We start from the raw sequence: 23,270 nt of genomic DNA, 5'->3' as shown, positions 1-23,270 counted from the left end.
CACAGTTTCCATTAAGGACTGAAGACATTTACCATCTATTTGACTGAACCAAATGAGGAAATTTGGAGGGGGGGCACCTATTTTGAGTCTTTCTAGAGCGAATGACAGACAGAGATTCTTGTTAAGGCTACGTTTTCCAGAAATTCTTGTATGTGACAATGAACATCAGATGGAAATTATGCCAAACACTGATGTGGGAAGTTCATCTCTTGACCCTACCAGGTACCACAAACCACACAGCAGTGCTGGGCTAGCAGGGCTGAGACAGGAGGCTTAAATGTACAAGAAGCTCCGAAAGGCAGGTGAACCTTGAGATTCAGGCATCATGGAGCCAACTAGCCTTTTCAAAGGCCACGTTGGGTTTCCCATGATACAGGCAACTCCGGGGAGATCTGATCCCCTGCTCCCAACATTGAAGCCGCCCCGGAGGCACTGACTGGAACATCAGCCATTCGGGAAGTGATCCTGTCACTCTTCTGGGGTCAAGGTTGCCTGCAGTGGAGCTCCATCACTGGATCCCACACTCCTTGAGATTTTCCATCTCATCTCCTTCAAAGTCAGACTTCAAACTCCTCTTTTGCTCAATTTCCACCTGTCAGGAATAGAGATTGGAGGGAAACATTAGAATAGAAATGCAGTGTAAACAAATAAATAAGCCAAGAGAGGAGAAGCCTTGAGACTCCTTGTACCACTGTCAGTGTTTCTGGCTTTTGCTGTGCTGGAACTCCTGGCCTTGAGTACATCAGAGCTGGTACGGTTGGTCCAGAAGCCGTCTCCATCATGCTTTGCCTGGAAAATCCTCGCTGCTTGCCATGCAGCAGCCCAAAGGTCATCTCTTCTGTGAAGCTGTTCTTGGCTCACCAGGTGCTCTCTTTGAACATTCCCACCATATCTTGTACATGGGTGGGGCTCCCCTGTGACCTGGCTTTGTAGGGATAGGGGCAGTTCCTGTTCACTTCCATACCCCAATAATGTCGGCTGGCGGCAGGCCTTCTTGACCACGTAAATTTAACAAATGAACTCCTTTGCCATTGATGGCTGACACCTTTCCAATTCTTTTTAAGGTCCTTGGAGTATTTCGAGTTCTACCTCCAGCTACAGAATACTCCGGCTGTAATTATGAGGGAACTGATCAATGACTCTTGCCTTGAAAGCGGCACACCTGAACTAAGTCTCAGTGAAGGCGGCTGCTCTCAGCACTGCCTTCTGTTTCTCACGCTGGATTAGACAAAGGGCCCCAGAGGCCATGCTGATGAATGATGACCCCAGGTGTGTCTGTGTGGCCCTGCACTTGGTGAAGTTTTTTTTTTTAAAATTAATTAATTTTTTTCTTTAAAAAAATCATTTTATTGGGGGCTCGTACATTTTTTTTTTTACATTTTATTAGGGACTCACACAACTCTTATCACAATCCATACATATACATACATCAATTGTATAAAGCACATCCACACATTTCCCGCCCCAATCATTCTCAAAGCATTCACTCTCCACTTAAGCCCTTTGCATCAGGTCCTCTTTTTTTTTTCCCCTCCCTCCTCGGTGTAGTTTTCAATGGCTGATCTTTCAGAAGTAGCTCACCAGGCCTTTCTTCTGAGGTACCCGTGGGTGGACTCAAACGTCCAACCTTCCAGTTAGCAGTTGGGTCCATTCACCACCTGGACCACCCTCGGACCTGTCAGGCTGCTTGACTTGAGCCCCATTTGAAGGCCATGCTGTTTTGTTCCCGACCACAAGATGGAGTCTTGGTCCACTTTGGTTTAAACCCTTTAGCCCACACAATTTAAGGGAGCGTTTAAGAGGAAAAGTAAATTACCACATTGAGCAAAATGAAAGGGTGCTCTTGTGAATATACAATTAATTATTAAACCACGCCGAAAAACAAACAAACAAACAAACCCCAACCCTTCTTCAATAGCGTCTTTTTCCCCATTGGCGTTTAATCTGATGCTGCATTTCTAACTTCTGGGGATAGAATCAGTATTCTATCACTTTCTACGATGCCGGGAAAGCCCATGCTGGTGGATGTGTCGCGCAGCCTGAGCTCCCAATTGTTACAGAAACAGTTGGCTTTGGCATTTTGTCCAGCAAGAGCCTACAGCCCGGTCACGTGCGTGCGAGCTGTATATAGCGCTACTCTAGTTAGTGAACCTTTTCCTGACATTCCCTTGTACTGCCAAGTTCACGGCTCTGTAGTACAAGTGCCTTTATTCCATTGCTCGGCTTTCGTTCACGAGGACAGAAAGACTTTCTTGCAGACTCATGCACAGCTACGCACGGAGAACACCCTCTGAAGCAGTCAGAGCAACCTGCAACCGCAGCAAGCATGTCAAAGCAAGCTCACAGGGGGAGAGGAGCGTCGGGCACAAATGGGGTCAGGAACATTCACCAGAACCCCCCGGAGGCTACCTTGTAGCTGTAGTGTGCGGAATAATTGACCCACTTCCGCACATCAGTCTTGTCTTCCACCGAGATGGATCGGACGGCGGCTTTGGAAGCAGAGGTTGTGGGCATGCTGAACTCGACATCCACGTGACTGGCAAATCTGGAAGGCACTTCCCGGTCAGAGCCAAGTTCAAGGTGGCAGAAGAAACAGTGTGGGTGACCAGATGCTATGAAAGGAAAACAAAGAATCAAACGATGAGGTTCTTTCTGGAGGAACCAGGAGAGAGAGACGCCAGGGCAGCCACCTCAGGAAGAACCAGCCAACCAGTCAGTTGTCATTGAGTCAGTTCCAACCGCATGTCCCTCAGTATGGGGGTATGTCCCAGCGTTGTGATGGCTACCTTTCTGAATAGGTCACCTCTTCGGAGGTGGGTGGACTGGAGCCCCTTACTTTTCAGTTAGCAGCCAAGCACACTAACCAATGCACCCCCCCAGGGACTCCTTAACAGTACCCACAAGCCCTGCCGCTGCCAGTCTTTCAGAGTGCCCACTGCCAAGCTGAGGGTTTGCCTCAGTCAGAAGATAAGCTGTGTGTGCCTTTGTACCCTTTGAAAGAATACTATCTGATTACAGGAGCCTGGTACCCTAGCAATAAAACCATGGCCTGAGAAACGGGGCGCATCTCCTCAGCTCAGCTCAGGGTGAAAACGGAATGCAACGTAAGTACTAAGCAAAAGGGTCTGCAGGCCGGGAGAAAGGAAAAAGCGACTGGCAGTTACCACCTAATAAAACATCAATGATGTTTGTCATCAAAAAGCCTGAAGGACACCACTGAGTCATCAAGCATGTGTTCCTTACTACAAGGCCTTCTTTTGGGCTGTGGAATTAAAAAAAATTTTTAATTGTTTCATTCGGGTTCATACAACTCTTATCACAATCCATCCATACATCAATTGTGTAAAGCACATCTGCACACTCATTGCTCTGGGCTGTGCAACTGCCTTTCCTAGGGGTCTTTCTTCTATCAAAACTAGACTATCTAGTTTTGACTTTCTTTTCTAGTGTCATTTTCCTTCCTCTGGCTGGATTAATGACATGAGATACTCTTTAAACCTTAGACCAAAAACATCCCGTGGTCCCTTAGAAGCAAACAACAGCTTAGCTTAACTAAGGGCCTGGAGATGGAGGAGGAACAATTCCGAAAAGAAGGGCAAGAATCAGTTGCAGGACTCGAAGACGGAACCCGTGCCCCCGAGCTGTCCGTGAGGGGTGAGTCCATCGGGTATGTTCCGGAGAACACTGTCAACAGCAGCAATGAATCAAGGTCCGTAAAACAAAACCAGAACATCAGTGAGAGCCTCCTGGAACGAAACCACCAGTCCCCTTGGAAAGATTCACTGAATCATTAGCGTATCATTGTTTTTAAGACGATTTTCGGCAGGTGAATGGTGTACGCACACGACAAAAGCCGTATAAGCAGCACACGTGCTAGAGACTCACGTGATGTGCTGGGTGGAAGAGTGGACCAGCAGTCAGACTCGCTGGGCTGGACGTCCATCTCCTGTAAGTGACAGACACCCCAGGCAAACTCGTGGTTCTCCCAGGCTCACGTCCTCACCTGTAACATGAGGATCTGGGGGGAGGTCGGAGAAGGGGGGATGGGACAATGACACTGTTGGCGATTGGTATCATGGAGCCAACTCACAATGACCCTATGGAAGACAGATCAAACCACTGCCTGCGCCTGCGCCACCAGCACAGTCAATCATCTTTTCCGAGGACACTCTACCAAGCAGGACAGCCTTCTGATCACATGTCCACAGTGCTGGAGACAAAGCCTCATCATGCTGTCTTCTCGGGAACAGATGTTTGTTCTTCGGGCAGTCCACAACACTTTCAATATTCGTCACCAAGCGTCAAATGCACCAGGTCTTCTATGGTCTCGCTTATTCATTGCCCAGTTTCAACATGTGCACAAGGCACATGAAAGTACCTTGGCTTGGCTTAGGCACACCTTAGTTCTCAAATGACATTTGTTCCTAAACACTTTTTTTTTTTTAAGACGTCTTGTGCAGCCCATCTGCCCACAGCAATCTGTTGTTTGATTTTTTGACTGCTTGTTCCCTAAGCATGGATTGTGGGTCCAAGGAAAATGCAATCTTTTGGCAACTTCAATCTTTTCTCCATTCATCATGATGTTGTAAGAATATTTGTTTTATGTTCATTGAATTGCAATCTACACCGAAGGCTGCAGTCTCTGATTTTTAACAGTGTTTCAAAGTCCTCTTCTGCTTTCAGCAAGCAAGACTGAGCTATGTGCATTTCACAGACTGTTAATAAGCTACCTTCTAATCCTGATGCCCCATTTTCATTTAGCCCAGCTTCTTGGATGCTTTACTTATACCTAGGATAAATAAGTATGGTGAAAGGATGTAACACTGACATACACCTTTCCTAATTTTAAACCTTTTGAATACAAAAATCAAACTCACTGCCACTGAGTAGGGTTCAACTCAGAGAAAATCCATTGGCCAGAGTAGAACTGCCCGGTGGTTTTGAACTGCTGACCTTGTGGTTAGAAAAGGCCAACTCATAACCCCATTGCCACAGGACTCCTTTTAAACTCTTCAGTCTCTCTGTAAACAACCCCCTCTTGGTTTATGCTGATAGTCATAATTTTTGTGACTCAATAATTCTATAAATTTAGGATTAATTCCACAGTTCTTGGACTGCAGACTTAAGGCTTGACGTGCGCCTGAGGGTGGTTTCTGAGGGGGAAGAGAGCTTAGTTCAGTGACGGAAACCATGGCAACACCATCTCCACTCATAGCCCCACAGGAAATGGCTGTTGAACTTCCAGTGGCAGGTCCTGTGCTAAACGCTTTACTCGTATTCTCTCCCCGACTGTGTCTAACAATTCTTTGCGGCTCTAATGCTCTCTTCAGTCGACAGATAAGGAAACCGAGGCTTAAGGAAGAAAAGTGGACTGCTTCTGACCAGCGCTAGAGACTTGCTGAGCAATCCCATCTCACCTTGTCTGAAAGAACCACCTGGTGCCCAGCCCCGGATCTGCAGGGTGACAGGGCTTAAGAGGGAAGGGGTAGGAGCAGCCCCTCCCAGCAACGAGCTATGGATAAACATGAAATGGCCTCGATTTAGTTTTATAACTGAAACAGCCTCCTTGTTTCTACGTTTCCCCAAATAAACGATTCCAATTCTATTGGTCTGGCCTGGGCTTTTTAATCTCAGAAAATGAGCACATGTGCACCCTCTCCCAGGAAAATATTACACACAACCAAGTATTTGTTTCCCTCTATTTCACAAAGTTAGCATATTCTTTTTTTTAATTTAACATATTTCAGTAGCTACTTCTGAGAAGAGTGCTCTTAAAAATGATTTTAAAATGCTTCTGCTGGTTTTTAGGAAAGGAACTTAAGATACAGTACTAATAAAACTACATTATTTCAAAATATATCGATTCTGTATTAAAAAATTATGTATCACAGATGTGATCTCACCATTTACTGTTCACTTTTTATATGCCAAGTTCTATGTTAAGCACTTAAAAATCAAGTCATTTCATTCTTAACCATCCTGTTTTGGAGTTGAGGATTCCCCTAAAGCAGTGGTTCTCAACCTTCCTAATACCATGATCCTTTAATACAGTTGTGGTGACGCCCCAACTGTAAAATTATTTTTGCAGCTACTTCATAACTGTAGTTCTGCTACTGTGATGAAATGGGTGACCCCTGGTTGAGAACCACTGCCTTAAATGTTCTGAGTAAATGGTGTAAGGTCCCACAGCCATCAGGTGGTAGATCTGGTAATAAAACTCAGCTGGGGTTCTGACTATGCTTTCAACTCACCTCCATGTCTTTCTTTTTGAATTACTTTACTGGGGGGCTCGTACAACTCATCACAATCCATCCATCCATCCATTGTGTCAAGCACATTTCTTGCTATCATTATTTTCAAAACATTTGCTTTCTACTCCAGCCCTTGGTATCAGCTTCTCATTTTTTCCCCTCCCTCCCTGCCACCACCCTCTCATGAACCCTTGATAATTTATAAATCATTATTTTGTCATGTCTTACACTGTCCAACATAACCCTTCACCCACTTTTCTGTTGTCCACCCCCCAGGGAGGGGGTTATATGTAGATCCTTGTGATCAGTTCCCACTCTCTACCCTCACCTTCCTTCCACCATTCCGGTATCGCCATTTTCACCACTGGTCCTGAAGGATTCATTTGTCCTGGATTCCCTGTGTTTCCAGTTCCTAACTACCAGTGTACATACTCTAGTCTAACCGAATTTGTAAGGTAGAATTGGAATCATGATAGCAGGAGGGGGGGAAGCATTTAGGAACTAGAGGAAAGTTGTATGTTTCATCATTGCTACACTGCACCCTGACTGGCTCGTCTCCTCCCCATGACCCTTCTGTAAGGAGACGTCCAGTTGCCTACAGATGGGTCCCCAATCTACACTCCCCCTCAATCACAATGATTTGATTTTTTGTTCTTTGATGCCTGATACCTGATCCCATTGGCACCTCATGATCACACAGGCTGGTTTGCCTCTTCCATGTGGGCGTTGTTGCTACTGAACTAGATGGCCACTTGTTCACCTTCAAGCCCTCAAGACCCCAGATGCTGTATTTTCTGATAGCCAGGCACCATCAGCTTTCTTCACCACATTTGCGATGGTGTCAGAAAGGTCAGCTCACCTCTATTTCCATAGAGTCAGATCACTTCAAAATATGAAAGAACTTCCAAAAGTTTGAGGGGAAAATTCTATTATCTTTCCATCCTACTTTTCCATGGATTTTTTTCAATACCCTTCAAATACAGAAAAAAAGGAGTTTTCCTTATAATATAAACAATAGTTTTTTAATCTAATTTCAATTGTATACTTGTTGGGATGATTATCTTTTCTTTCTACAAGACCCACCCCCTCCTCTCATGCACAGCAAACTATGAAAGCAACATTCTCTCCTAATTTCTACTTCAAAAACTCAATGTGGAGAACTGGTGGACAGATAGGAGCGTCCACCTTGAAAGCTGGTACAGTTTCACTCCTGGTGATGAACTAAGTAAGCCCAAAGACGATGAGCTCCTCCTTGACGCAGTTGACAAAATGTAACATCAAAATCCAGAGTTTTCTTTCTATGGAAGGTGACAGTTTTCTCCACACCTGCTCTAAGGAGGAATGGAATTGCAATGATTGGTTGGTTCTCCCATTCTCCCCCCACCTTTCCCCTTACCCTCCTGGTATTGCTGCTCTCATTCTTGGTCCTGAGAGGTTTATTTGTCCTGGATTCCCTGTTCCCAGCTCCTATCTGCATCAGTGTACAAGTTCTGGTTTAGCTGGATTTGTAAGGTAGAATTGGGGTCATGATAGTAGGGGAGAGGAAGCATTAACGAACTAGAGGAAAGTTGTATGTTTCATCAGTGCTATACTGCACACTGACTGACTTGAGGCTGTAAATCTCGAATAGAAAGTCTTTATCTCTCACTCACAGAGTGGCTGGTGGTTTTGAACTGCTAACCTTGTGGTTAGCCCAACAGGGATGCTCTATGCCGTTTAGAGTGCTTTATTTCCTTGTGGTGAAAACAGCTGAAGTTCTCGGGGCGCCACCTCAGATTTGGATAAACTGAGGGCAGGGCGGGAAGACCCTTGGGGAACGCAGAGAAGGGAACCGTGTGTGTGTGTTGCTGACCTGGGCCTCAGGGCAACAGCCTTGTTGGGATTCAAGGTGGTGACTTAGATGGACTTGAAAACAGATCCTGCTGTGGCTGCAGATTTGGGGTGCCAGGAAGGCCAGGGGTACCCACCCAACCTGCTGGTCAGGGCCACCCGTGATTGAGTTTGTGTGGCCACTCTGAGATGGAGGCATGGGAGGTTCGGGCCAGCTTCCTCTGTGGTCAGCGGGTTAAGGGTTATGCAAAAGCACCGTTCCGTGGACGTGGAGAAGAGCTCAGCCCCGGGCTTCCATGGGAGGTGAACAATCCAGACCAATCATTGGATGCAGAGGGCGGGAGCTGGGCACCGTGACCACCAGCAAGGGCTGTGAACTTGCAATTTGACTGCAATTCAGATCCTGCACACCTGGGGACTCTCTAGAAAAGGGTGCGATCAAATTCCTGAATTAAGACAACAGGGTACCTTTGGCAAAAAGCAGTACAAGACTGAAAATAATGAGTCACCACAATATAAAAAGCAATAATGATGGGAGAGTTTTAAGTGAGAAATATCCCCAAATATTAGACTGTCCTGAATTTTAAAAAAGCCTTTCACAAAGTAAAACCCACACCAAACTCCCTGCCATGAAGACAATTCTGACCCCTAGCACCCCTCTAAGAGAGGGTAGGGTGCCCCGTGGTTTCAGAGACGGTAAATCTCATGGTCGTAGAAAGCCTCCTCTTTCTCCCGACTGACTGTACTGGGAAGCACTAGAGAGAGGGTTTGCTGCCCAGGGACAAGGAAAGAACAAGTGATCTAAAACCAATGGTGAGGAGGGCATAGGATGCCCGGGGAGGCGGAGCTTGATCAAGGGCACTATAGCCCAGAGGAATTACTGAGACCCGAATGAAGGCTGAACATGATAGTGGGACAAGAGGAAGGTAAAAGGAAATAGAAGAAAGAGCTAGGAGGCAAAGGACATTTGTGGGGGTCTAAATACAGGCATGTATATATGTAGATACATTTATATATGATGATAGGAGAATAGATCGATGGACATATATTTATTTATAAAGTATTAAGGCAGCAGATGGTCATTGGGCCTCCATTCAAGTACCCCCTCAACGCTAGACCACTTTGTTCTACTAACCCGACACTCTGTGATTCTCACCTTCCCTGACATGGTCACCGAAGGAAAAATGGGTGCATAAGCAAATGTAGTGAAGAAAGCTGATGGGGCCCGGCTCTCAAAAGATATAGTGTCTGGGGTCTTAAAAGTTTGAAGATAAACAAGCGACCATCTAGCTGAGAAGCAACAAAGCCCACATAGAAGAAGCACACCAGCCTGTGTGATCATGAGGTGTCAATAGGATCAGGTATCAGGCATCAAAGACCCAAAACAAAAACAAAAAATCATATTGATGTGATGAGGGGGAGGGCAGAGTGGAGACCCAAAGCCCACCATTAGTCAATTGAACATCCCCTGTCAGAAGGGCCACAAGGAATAGATGAGACAGTCAGGGTGCAGTATAGCACTGACAAAACACACAACTTTCCTCTAGTTCGTTAAATCTTCCACCCCCACCCCCTCACCTCCCACTATTATGACTCCAATTCTACCTTATAAATCCAGCTAGATCATAGCATGTACACTAGCACAGATAAGAGCTCGCAACACAGGGAATCCAGGGCAAATAAATCCCTCAGGACCAATATTGAGAGTAGCAATACTAGGAGGGTAAGGGAAGCGGGATGGGGATGGGGGTAAGGGGAACCAATCACAATGATTGACATACAACCCCCTCCCAAGGGGAGGGACAACAGAAAAGTGGGTGAAGGGAGACAGTGGTCAGTGTAAGACATGAAAAAATAATTTATAAATTATCAAGGGTTCACAAGAGAGGGAGGGAGGGAAAAAAATGAGGAGCCGATGCCAAGGACTCAAGTAGAAAGAAAATGTTTTAAAAATGATGATGGCAACATACAGATGTGCTTGAAACAATGGATGGATGGATGGATGGATGGATGGATGGAGATAAGAGTTTAACAGCCCCAATAAAATGTTTTTTTAAAAAGATAACTAATTAAATTAGAAAATGATTAAAACCAAATTAGTGTCTTGCCAGTTAAGTGCCTTATGGGTTGGAATTTAAAAATAAAACCAAAATTACACAAAACAAGAAAGGGTTTTGCGGAAGAGCTGCTATTTCCCCGTCTCATATTAAGGCTCGTCTTCTTCCTTTGGGAACTGATCTTCCCAGCACGGCCAGTCAACTTGGTGGCCATGCCAGTCAAAGTATCCTGCCCTCCCACGGACAGAAAATGACATGATTTATCCCAGTAGCCGTACCCAGAGGAGACACCCATTAGTCCTGGGTCCTGGTTTCTCAGAATTGCTCTTGCACTGTCCCTGCTGCAGCCTGCTTGTTCAATGAGGAATGGAGATGCAGCCAAGAAAACCACGAGCTATCAATTCCTACCAACATTTCCCACCCCACCCCTGCCCGTCTTTGCTTAGTCAGTTGGCCTATTTTGTTTATAAGGAATAACCCTCGTGTTGCACTTTGAAATATTTCAGCAAAAGCACTTCAAAACAATTGAGATCGTGTGTATGTGGCTGATTGGGAAAACCGCAGGTCTCTAGTCTTCTCGTGGGAATTATTTCACGCTGTGTCTAGTTGGTGTCATCGGATAGGACAGTGGAAAGACCTCTGGGTGAAACCATGTGAACTCTAGATGAGTCATATCCTCCTGGGTCTTAATCCCAAGGGTCTTTTCGGCTTGACAATCCAACAAACCCAGAATGAAGTCATTTGAATCATGCTTAGAAAGAAGAGCTAAAAATTCCAATAAGTATAAATTTGACACCCGCTTTCCTTGTCCCAAGCCACCCACCAATTTTCTCATCATATCGTTTCCCCACCCGGAGGTTGGCCCTCTTTTCCCAAGGGCTCTGGTAACAAAGGGGAGGAGTTCAGAGTGTCTCCTTTTCCTTGGCCTTGGCCAAGCCAGCCCCGTGGCTGTGGCTGCCACCGAGAAAACAAAACAACACAAAGCAGCGTGAACTCCAGGAGAAAAGAAAAAGCAAGAGAGAAAGACCTTCTCGTCTTAACCATTCAGTTAGTATAGCAATGGGCTGGCAAAAGGATCCTCAAACGCAGAGGTTTAACCATCTCTGCAATTGCCTTACTACACCAACTGCCTGCCCCGCCATGCCTGGTGTGTATTCGTGCCTAGAGAGGTGGCCACATTTGGACCGCCTCTTACCAGCACATCCTGTCACCACTTGCTACTGTTGAGATGGTTCCAACTCATTGTGAGCCTACAGACAATGAAACGACCCACCGCCTCCGCCTACACCGTTCTCACAACGAGCATTGTTTGAGTTCACTGTGGCCATCGCTATGTGGATCAGCTCACTGTGGCCATCGCTATGTGGATCAGCTCAGGCCATCGCTATGTGGATCAGCTATGTGGATCATCACTATGTGGATCAGCCTTCCTATTTTTTGCCGACCCTCTGCTTTACAAAGAAGGCTGCCCTTCTACAGGGACTGGGCCCTCCTGGGAGCAAATCCGAAGTACGTGAACTGGTGTTTTCCTTGCTTCTAAAGAGTATTCTTGTATTTCTTCCCAAGAAAGATGTATCTGTTGTTCCAGCAGTCCACGGGATAGTCAACATTATTTTCCAACATCATTCAAATGCATCAATTCTTCTTTGAAATTGATTAAATATTGTCCAGCATTCTCATGCACAGATGGTCACTGAAAATACCATGTGACCTATCAATCAGCTGACGATGCCTCCTTGGGGGTGTGCCCGTTTCAGAAGAGAGACAGTGAGAACTTCACCCTCCCTACTTGCTGGGATTGTGTGTGCCCCTGCAGGGGCAGTGAACAAGAGAAGACCCTCAACAAGACGGACTGACACGGTGGCTGCGGAGCAATTGTGAGGATGGCTCAGGGCCGGGCCGTGTTTCCTTCTGCTGAATGTTGCAGGGGCACCTTGAGTTGGAACTGATGGATAACATTTACAATAAACAGGGAGAGAGGTGCTTTAAAAGCCCGGAGGAACATGGGCATTGTTGCTCTCAGTCACTCATACTGGCTAGACTGCTCTCTAGGTTTGTCATCTCCCTAAAGCTCAGTGGACCCACAAGGAAAGTCACTGCCTTTCCGAAACACCCAGCACAGAAGCCCCTCCCAGACATTCTTGATGACAGCTGGGAGCAGGCCAGTGGGGCTGATGCTTTGTTTGGTTTTTCTTTAATGTGTGGTGGTGGTTTAGATAAAACATCCCTTCCTTCACCTTTTTCCTGATAGAATTTAGGTCCTTTTGGATCTTCATGTCCTGTTCAGTCTAATCAGGGGACACTTTTCTTCTCCACCCCTAAGTCCGCATGCCAAAGTCTGAGTTTGAGATGTTATGATTCACAGGCCTTATACAGTGTAGCTGGAATCATAAAGTTCCCTTCTCACATGTATTTTACAGATGACTAGCCTAATTTTAGGAGCCCTGGTGTTGTGGTTATGAGTTCGGCTGTGATCCTCAAGGTCGGCAGTTTGAAACCACCAGCCGCTCTTCGGGAGAAAGATGGGGCTTATTATTCCTGGACGCAGTTACAGTCTTGGGAACCCACAGGGGGTTGCTGTGAGTCAGCATTGACATGATGACACTAAGTCTTTTTTAAAATTTTGAGCCATATGTTGGCCTGTTACCTATACCCCATTATAGACAGACAGATATTTCTTCAGAATCCAGAGCTAATAATTAAGTTAAAAAATATATAAGCATTAATAAGTTGCCCTGGAATTCTGCTTAGCAGAGAAAAGTAATACGGCTTTATGAAAGTATAGGAGCCCTGGTCATATTGTGGTTGGTTACACATTGGACTAACTTCAAGGCCAGTAGTTTGAAACCACAGGAGAAAGATGAAGCTTTCTACTCCCGTAAGAGTTACAGTCTCAAGAACCCACAGGGCAGTTCTACCCTGTTCTCTAGGGTTGCTATGAGTCAGAATGAAGTCGGTGGCACTGAGAGTATGAATGAATAAGGTGGTGAAAAGACAGTGAACTTTTCTGGTCTCATTCCTCCATCACTGTTCCTGCCACACAAATGCTGTTCTCAGGAGTAGGATTGAGAACTTTGATCCCAATTCTTCTGGGATCAATTCACATGATAGTTTCCCCAGAAGAAAGCCTCTACCTACCTGAGTTTTTGTCAGGCAATCGGCTTATCCTCCACACAATGGAGTTGAAGGCATGCTCGTACTTGGCAGTTCCCAGAGTTACTCGCATTACAGGCTCAGAACCAGACACACTCGTGGAGCCAAAACTTGCCCCCCGGTTCACTTTGGCTTTCAAAGACTTTTCCCCCAAGACACTTTCCCTGCGGAAATTTTTCACCCACTCCCTGGGCACAGGGTAGCGGACCATCACGTTCTCGCAGGGCACCTGAGTGAGAGGGTCACAGTTGGAGGAGAAGCCAGTGGACATCCTAAGCCAGCTCTGCACTTCCACCTCGGCCCCATTGATGCTTGCGGCCGTCCTGAGTGTGAAAGGCAAGTGTTTCTCGGCAAATACAGTCCTGAACCGCATTAGCTCAAACCGGCACGCATCCAAAGGGTTGAAGAGAATAACGCGCGCGCTGCTAAAAGCACCCTCATCCACACATTCATGGAAACGGCACGCGCGGAGCTTGATCCACTTGGTGGTGGTGGTCGGCATGATGTCTTGCCGGGAAACGACTTCGTTGCCCTTGACGAGGACGTCATTGAACCCCAAGCGACACTCTGCGAGTCCTGAGAGAAAACTCAGAATGTGGACCCGAGTCAAGACCTGATGCTGGAGAATCTGGTTGTCACCCTTGCTCACAAGGCCAGAGAACTCATCTCTGACATCCACTGTGAGCTCTTCTTCAAGATAGTTCAAGCCCACGGTGCTCAAGTCCATGGACGACACGGGCAGATCCATGAGACAGTCCTGCACGGCACGGATGAAGCTCCGGAAGTCGTCGTAGTCGGTGGTGCCCAGCTTAATCACCTGTTCCCGCTCTGCTGTGTGGGCCACAGCGGGTTTGGGCTGGTACTTCTTCTTCTCTTTATAGGTCACGCGATCGATCCGCAAGCTGTGGATCCTGCCATTCTCATCGTAGTTCTGGAGCCGAGGCTCGGAAATCTCATGACACATCTCCAGCTTGAACTCCCGGAATGGCTTTTCCAGGCCCTGCTCATAGTACAGCTGCAGATGACCGCTCTCTGTAAGTCTGATGAAGATGGGGCCCCAGTGCCTGGAGGACATGATGTTTTTCTTCTCGGGGATCCTCAACATCATTGGCCATCCATCCCGGGGCTGGGACAGTGCTGGGGCAGGTGGGTGACCATCTAGCTCAATCCAGGCTACTGGGTCGTCGTCTGGTAACCTGGCACTGCCCGAGTGGTCAGGATCATCAATTTGGAGCTGCTTGAGTTGTTCGACTGCACGCAGGTGCGCCCGGTGTTTGCTGGGGCCATCAAAACTGATGGCTTCCTGGTGGATGGCAATGAGGGAATCTCTTTGGCCTTTGCCTGTGGTGCCAGAAACGGAACTGTTCTGGGAGAGTCTCTCCTGCTTCTCAAAGAAAGCGCTGAAAGGGTTAATCGGAGAGGGCTGCACGTCCTGTAGGGTCTCATTCAAAAAAGGGTTCGTTGCCCTCCAACGGGGAGCCTCCGTTATGGAAGGCGGGCGGTTCAAGGAAGAAACGTCCAGCTTCTGGACTTTAGAGAAATTCACCAAAGTGCTCCTGGGACGCTCCCTCTTGGAAGACCCCGTTGAGTTGGTATGAACCTCTGGGAGCGCAGACGCAAGAGGTGGTGCGTTTGGCTTCAGAGGGCACGTGACCGGTGGCAAAGGGCAGCTGACATCATTGTCTTCGAAAGTGACCCAGCTGGGGAAATGAGCAGAGGTCCCTGGAACGGCAGGATGCCCGTTCATGGTTGGGCTGCTCTCCTGCCAACTGACGGCCTCCATCTCTACTTCTTCATCTTCCTGGAGTGAGGAGGAATTGTCTTAAAAGAAAGAAGGAGGAGAATAGATGAGGGGCTGTTGTTTGAACAGAACACATGTACGTGAGGAGAGGTTACTAGACATTTACTTGGAATCCAGTAACTTTCAATCAAAGCGACTCATCGCCTGTCTCAAGTACTTACTCTGTGCCCGGATCTCCGAATTTTGTAATTAGCCCATCTGGTGACACTGGCCGATAAGCATTAGGCTGCTGAATGCAAGGCCGATGGTTCACACCTACCAGCCAGTTGGCAGGTAAAAGATGATCTATATCTGCTTTATAAAGATATATATCCTTTTAAGCCCTATACAGTCCCGATGAGTAAGATGAGACTCAATAGGAGGGCCATCAAAATAAATTAAATATATAAAAATGGCTATACCAAGATAGAAGAATGGTAGGACCAAGGTCAGTTATAATTTAGATTTTATACACTTTTAAGTTCCAAAAGAAATGTTTTCTTTACTTGGAGGTGCATATTCTTAATTTTCAAATACTGAAAACCATCTCCTGTTACAAAGCTGATCTCGGTGGATAAACCAGTTCTGCTGTAAATGATACTATGACTATAATAGTATAACCGGAGGCCTTTTAGTCCAAATGTGATAAATACTAAAGACAAAATTTATAGTGCGTTAATGTGAACCAATAAGCAAAAGACAAAAACTCAAAAAGAAATGTGAGACAAGGATGTAAACCGTCAACTCACGAAAGAGAAACGGCAGATTTGTAATGAGCATATGAAAAAGAACCTCACCGAAAATCAAGGAAATGCAAAGTAAACTCAAAACATTTTTCAATACAATGAAGATTTAAAGTTTACTCTCAATGAGGTTAATGGTGTTGTGACATGGAAACTAAGTGGACCTTTCATGAGACTGTAAATTGTTACAGATTCTGAAACTTGATTGGGAATTTTGTACTAAAGACTTTACATATGTTAAATAACTTAGTAATCCTAAATTATTTCCTTAATGAAAGGAATTAAAATTGTGAAACAAATCCTTTGGAGATGTCCTATTAATATTATTTAGAACAGCATAAAAGGAAAATATTTTAAACCTCAACAGTTGGATGAATGTTTAAGAAATTAAGCCACATAGTGGAATAATCAACCACACACACACACACACACACACACACACACAAGCTCACCGCCATCGGGTCCATGCCAATTCCGTGACCCTATGGGACAGGGTAGAACTGCCGCTGTGAGTGTCCCAGACTGTAACTGTTTATGGGAGCATAAAGCCCTGTCTTTCTCCCGATGGAGTAACACTTGGCTGTTAAAATATTAACAAAGCATACAGCGACATGAGGAAATACCTATGATATAATCTCTTACTTTCTTTTTCCCATCAAAAGACTTTGCATATTAGCACTTCATTTTGTAGCCAAAGGTGATGCTAGAAAGCTTCACACTAGCAGCACCTTCAAGGCTAAGATCTGAAGGAAAGGTGCAAACTCAACAAGTTACAAAAGAATCTCATGGCCTTGTAGGCCCATGAGTAACTGGTTACCGCAGGGTTGACTCTGAGTAGACGCAGTTGGGTTTTCAATGGCTGATTTTTAAAAAGTAGACCACAAGAATTGTCTTTCTAGGAAAACCAAATAGATAATTTTTATCTCTGGCTGGCACAGAAAACAAATATCTGGTGTAGACACTCAAAGTACTGCGGATGGAATGGGAGGTATGAAACTTTGCAACACTTGCTATCCTGGAGCAATGTGTGTAGTGATTTCTGACATCATCCCACCCTCTGTTCCCACTGCTAGTCAGTTGGAATCAAAGAGAAAGGTATACTCAAATGACGGCATTCCCTGATACCTGCGAAACCATATGTATATGAAAATTCAACAATGCCAAATCATCGCATGTAGGTGGATGGGACGGTTAGCTTGTCAACCACAATTCCAAGTACAGTAAAACCTGCAAAAACCAGAAGCTGTGTAAGGAGGGAATGGAGGGGCAGTGAATTATTTAATGGGACTCTTCTAGTCAAAATTCAAACTCCCACCAAATGCCCTTTCTTTCCCTGCATGGGCCTGTTAAGAAGGCGGGGGAAGAGACTGATATGATTCACCTATGAGTAATTGTGACTGGAATTCCCTGCTGTGTAGAAAATGAGTCCTCTGAGAAGGAGGAGGGATCTCATTACCAGCAACAGCCAAGAGTAAAGTGTATCCTCTGAACTTGAGGTCCCTGCACGGGGAGGCTCCTGAATCCAGAAGCCAGCTGTATCATTAGGGGAGCCGCAGAATGAGAGAGCACAGAACAGAGAGGTGGACTCCCCAACCCGCCCAGCAAGTACAGCTGAGCGCTCTTTTTGGAGGAGGCTGGCTTGTGCAGTGTGTGGGGGGTGGGGTGGGGGGATCAGCACTTGATTGGGGGAGTTGAACTTGCTGACCCCTGAATACATAATTCAGGGGGCTAGGTTGGCTGACCCGTGGAGCTTGAGCGCAATGCCTTTGGGTGGAAGCTTCTGATAGGGTAATATGCCCCTTGGGGCATTTATTAGCAGATCTGAAGCAACGTTGGTCCATGTCCTGATAAACAGCTCCCCTGAGCATCTCTCACTGGCATTACAACTGCTAACTTCTTTAACAAGCCCTTTAATCGTGAATGGTGTCTGTGAGTTCTGTGTGGACTTGACAATGGGTAGCAGAACCCAAGGAGCAAAGCAGAGAACACTAAGCAAAGACAGGAAACCTATTGGAGAAGGAAAATTGAAATCTTTTCCACCGAAAGCGGTAGAAAAGGGGTAAGGCGGCCCGCACCCTGGCAAAGACCGGAACCATGTGAGCAGCAGAAATACAAGGCAGCCCTGCTGAGTTTGGGTTTGCCCAGATCCCCTTGTATATTTATCCAGACAGCACTGCCGTCCACTGAAAAGGTCAGTTTGAAAACACAGCCCAACACTTCCATACAGATCCGCACCTACCCAGCAGACAGAATGGGGAGCGCGTATTTCCAAATGGACAGCACGATAAAGGAATTCCACAACACTTTTAAGATGAGCACCCGCTTCCATGAAATCAAGACAGCACGCTTGGGTACGCAGAAGTGATTGACTGTCTGGAAAAACAGAGGAAGGGGTTTGGCAAACAACCCAGGCTTGTAGGATCTGTATTTCATTTCTTGTCATTGTGGGTGTAATGAAGGCGAAACGGACACTGTGAAATAGTCTTCACTGTTTTGGAGCAGAGACTTAGGCCGCCTGGAGGGAACTGGGAAAGGAGAGCAGCCCAATAGATCTTTTCTAATGGATGTTTGCTCTCAGACCGTGCCTTGCTGGCCGCCCCTGGTGCTGGGGATATCCTCTCTGCCTGAGAGCACACCCCACTCCCTACTTGAAAAAGATGTTCTTTTTCTTTACAGTGCGGCTTTCTGCAGAAGCCTATTGTACTTGCTGCCAAAGGATGCCCTTCTTCTGGGAATCTGTCCCCAAAATAACATTTCTCCTCATCCCCTCTCAAACCAAGAAAGGCTTGTCTCCACCGAAGACAATTTTCTTACAGTGAGTTCTCTTTCAAACCAAGTCATTTGAAGTCACACTAGGTCCTAGCCAGTGCTAAAAGCATAACACCCATAGTACCATTTAAATGGGGGTGTCTTTAGAACTGGAGGGTGAACTTTGGAACTAAATTCATTTCTAAGGATTCTGTTTTCTCTTTGGCAGCCATTAGAAAGATTTTATTACAAAATTCTCTACCGTGACAGTCAAATTTCCCATATTAAAAAGCAGATACACTCTTTGGGGCAGTGATGGGATGTAAGTCAGAGTTCTGAAAAGGAACACTGTTTTTCCTGTGAAATCGCTTTCAAAGCAAGGGGAGGGACAACCCTTTAGAGGTAAAATGCAGAAGCTGATCGGCAGTTCCCAAGAAATAAACTAACCATTTCATGAAGTGAACCCAAATATTGCCAAGTAAGATTTAGGGAAAGTATTCCTTATCAATACCGACTTCTCTCTTTGTGGTGCAATGGTTACGCAATGGGCTGCGTCGGCATGGTCTGTAGCGTGAAGCCACCTTGCGAGAAAGACTGGCTTTCTACTCCTGGAAACAGCTATAGTTGTGGAAACCCACAGGGGGTCGTTATGAGTCACCATTGACTCAATGGCAGTGAGCTTGTTTATTTTCCTAATTTGTGAGCTCTTGATTTTGCCCTACATTTCATTTGATGACTGAAAGATATCTTAATAGTTTCTATGGCAGGTAGGTCATGGAGTCTCTGAGCCCCTTTTAATAGTAAAGTCTGAGACATTCACATATTAAACAGAGGCTTCACTGTATGGACAGTCCCTGGGAGCACAAGTCATATCACATACGAGAAAAAGTTAATGCTGTCAATATTTAACAAGGGTAAGTAGTATCCTTAACAAAAATGGGTACAGTATCACAAACGACACGAATAAGAGACCAAACAATTTACTACAGAAAAATAAATGTTAACTAGCTAATTGGGAAGAAGATTAAGCTCATTAAAGAACTGAATACAATCCTCCTGTCAGATAATATGTAGAATACACATATGCTTTGGAATATATTATTTTGTACTATTTTTATGTGAAAATAAAAATCTCATGAAGCATGAGGTAAATTTAAAGGTTTTAAACACATATTCTTCCTAAAAAATATACTATATTGCTTGTAAAAGTTTTAAATATTTCTTCTTTTTAATGACTAACCAATCAACCTTAGAGAAAGGAAAAAAATAACAATTTTTTAAGCCAGTAAACTTGTCCAGTAAGAAACAGGCAAAAGTGAACTAGCAAGAACAGGCCTTTCCAGTTATAACTATCTTAGGACACATCTAATCACAGTTTAATCAACACGGAAAATAACTAAGCTTTTTTTGGTTTGTTTTTTCGTTAAAAGGAAGTAGCAATAAAGATGATATATTTTGAACTTTTATTATTTATTTTGTAAGCAATACATAATATTCTATTTTCAAAAATGAATACAGATGTCAAACTTTCAAAATCAACTCATACTCTCCATAAGACAAATAGATTTACATCAAAATGTTAGGAACTAATTAATTTGCATATTATATACATACGTGCTAACTGATACTTAGAGAATTTGTATCGCAATGTTTCATAAGGTTAAACTTTTCCCTAAATAGTTATTCTAAAACCCTAAAGGGCAACTCACAGCTGTCAAGTCTGTTGTGGTGCAGGGACCCCAGAAGACAGAGCAGACGTGTTCCGCAGTCATCCAAGGTGGCGCCATCTTTTTTGGGGAGTGGCTAGGAGGTTCGAACCTCTGACCTTCTGAAAAGCAGTCAAGTGCTTTAGTGACTGCACCAGCATGTTCCTCATCTAGTTCTTAGACATTTACATTTCTTTATTAATAAACTGTGTTCTTTTTATCCCTTTGTGCAGTTCTATTGAGGATTTACATACTCTTGCTATCTATTAAGGACATTAATTTTCATCGTGTACATAGGAGCCCTCGGGTCACAGAAGTTCAGCACTTTGCTAATGGAGAAGTCAGTGGTTTGATCCTACCATCCACTTCATGGGAGAGACATGTGGCTTCTGTAAAGAGTGACAGCCTTAGAAAGCAGGTGACTTTGTCCCGTAGGGTCACTATGAGTTGGCAATAGAATGGACAGGACAAAGTTAACCATCAGTTCCATATTACAGAATTATTAAAAAGAAAACTGAAACAAAAACTCCAACATTATTTTAATGGCTATCTCTTCTACTGGCTACCAAGTCCAAATTGCTTGTCTTAGGAGCTGGGCTGCTGCGACCCAAAAGCCCTGCATTAGATGCCCTCTCACCACAGAGCACAGCACACATTCCCAGCATCCACGTACTCCCTGCTGCAAAGTACGGAGCAATGGTGGATTCTTTTACCGTTAGACTCCAGTTTATTTTACGACTTCGTTCCCAACAGATTTATTTAAAGTATTTCATTGTAAGGGTGGCTAACACCAAACTGAAAAACAAGTAAACACTATGGTGGTGGGGGTGGGGAAGTGAGAGTTGTATTTTGAACAGTGCAGATATTACGTTTGTTACCTTGTTAACATAGTAACAGATGTATACACTTTATTGAGAACTGAGAGATGGAATTTATTAACAGTGGCGAGAGCAAATAAACTTCGATTATTGCTATTTTCTCGACAGGAAATGGCCGTCACTGTTACACAGGAACACATATTTAAAACAGGACAACTGGCTCCAGACACACAGTCGGCACCGAACCCTTGTGGAGCAATCTGTGAAGTGAGAACAAGAACGCAGCAGTGTAGGACTCGGGGAGAGTCCGAAATAATAAAGCCTGACCTCTTTCAGGCTGCTAAGAAGACAGAGGCTCAGTCTTTAAATAAACTACCCAAGAGGAGATCAGATGTCAAGCCCTACTTTTAATTTTTATTACTTCAGTATTTCCTTCATACGTCTTCATAGTAATAAAATCTGTTTTTCTCCTCTTGAGATTGGCAAAATGTTTCTGCACACATGACTTCCTAAGAACATTGCTCAACGGGGAAAAAGGAGTTAAAGAAACAAGGATCAATACCCATCCACAGACGCTCCTTTGGGTGCTCAGTGGGGAAATGTCATCTCCGGATGTGTACATGTGTTTGGGAGAGAGATGGGAAGGAGTTGTAAGAAATTCATCAAGACTTTTATCAAAGGAGCTAGCTGTTCATTTGACCCCAACGAAGCAGACACTTGCCTACTTGTCCCACCACACATCTGTCAGCTTATCAAACTCTAGGGGCGTGTGTGTTGCTGTGAAGCTGGGAGCTAAGCTGCTGGAATGCCCTGTGGCAGCAGGGCCATCTATGGTGGGCAAGTTGCAGCAGATCTCCCAGATTACGACAGCCTGGGAAGAAGAGCCTGGTGATCTACGTCGAAAAGTAGCCAATGAAAACCTTATGGATCAGAACAGAAGACGGTCTGACTTGCTTGATCACATGTCATCAAGAGGGATCAATCATTGTAGGCGGGCAGGAGGCTTGGTGATAGGACCAGTGACGATGAGGAAGATGGGTCGAAACAACTGCTTCCACCATGCCAGCTCAAATATACCAGAGATAATGAGGGTAATGCAGAACCAGCGGTATCGCGCTGTGGTACATAGGTCCCCAAGAGTCACAGGTGACTCAATGGCAGAAGCTAGCTGTTTGTCTATCATCAAAATATATTGGTGGTGGTGGGGGGGGGAACTAAGAGCCAGAGGGCATGTGTCTTTATCATTGTCCACAGCGCTAGAGGATGCTTTGATGCTGCTAAAATTATCTGGCCAGAAACATCCTTGTGGCAAAGCAAAATGACTGGCTCTTCTAGCCAGACTTTGTAAGTCCCATCAGAGGACTGGGTGGAGGCATGCAAACAAGGGGCAGGAGATGCAAACTTGAGGATTGGTCAGTTTTGCTGTTCTGCTGGGTATAAAGTGCGCTGTCTCACAAGAGCAGGACCAGAGAATCCCACAACCATCAAGAAAGAGCCCCAGCAGAGCGCACCAGAAGTACCATAGGCAGCAGCATAAGGCAGGAGACCGGGCTCACAGAAAGAGTAAAGCGAAGGGCCTTTAGGCATGAGGATGGCTGGCAGAGTGGGGTGCCCTGTGGGCATTTATCAACGCTAAAGGGGCTTTGTAACGCTTAAGGGACTTTGTAACACTTGCCAAATCTGGGCAGAGGCTAAGGAGTCAAGTGGCTGAGAAGGTGAGAACCAGAGAGAGAGAGGTGTCAGCTGGCACGGCTGCGAAGAGGCGCGCTAAAGGGCCGCAGCCTCAAAGCTTTTGACTCTGATTTGTTCACTTCCCTAAAAAGCTCCCCACCTGGGAGCACTGGCTGTGAGTTCGGAACAGCCATTGCAAGAAATGAGCACACAATAGCTAAGCAAGCGGTCAGTGTCGTGGAAGGTCAGTTGGTGTCAGCATAAGAGACAGAAGGTGGAGGCATGTGTGACCTTGGCTTCATGGGGATCAGCCACAAGCTTGGGCTGGTGTGGAGCTGGACCCTCCTTCCTTTTCACCTGTGCAGCTGGAGGAGTGGAGACACAGTCCCCTCTGCCATTTCATCGGTCCCCAAAGATACCAGTATGTCAAATACCCACTTACGCCTTACCTGACAGAAATGATCAGGAATATTCAACTCTACCTTCCATGTTTTATGGGCTAAGAAAACCAAT

At 45.4% G+C, this 23,270-nt stretch overlaps 1 protein-coding gene across 1 annotated transcript in view; it reads right to left on the bottom strand.

Moving 5' to 3' along the window:
* Positions 1-288: 288 nt before the first annotated feature.
* STON2 (stonin 2) overlaps positions 289-23,270 on the bottom strand; it is a 134,974-nt gene continuing 111,992 nt past the window's right edge. Inside the window, exons 5-7 of the mRNA XM_075531361.1 lie at positions 13,277-15,112; positions 2,410-2,612; positions 289-592 (exon numbers count right to left, since the gene is read on the bottom strand). Of these exons, the coding sequence (XP_075387476.1) occupies positions 509-592; positions 2,410-2,612; positions 13,277-15,112 (2,123 nt within the window). The 3' untranslated portion in view covers positions 289-508. The remainder of the gene's footprint in view (positions 593-2,409; positions 2,613-13,276; positions 15,113-23,270) is intronic.

This window comes from Tenrec ecaudatus, chromosome 14 (genome assembly GCF_050624435.1).
Source record: "Tenrec ecaudatus isolate mTenEca1 chromosome 14, mTenEca1.hap1, whole genome shotgun sequence".
NCBI lineage: Eukaryota > Metazoa > Chordata > Mammalia > Afrosoricida > Tenrecidae > Tenrec > Tenrec ecaudatus.
The sequence above is the reverse complement of the archived record's forward strand: the minus strand, read 5'-3'. Positions and strand labels throughout refer to the sequence as shown.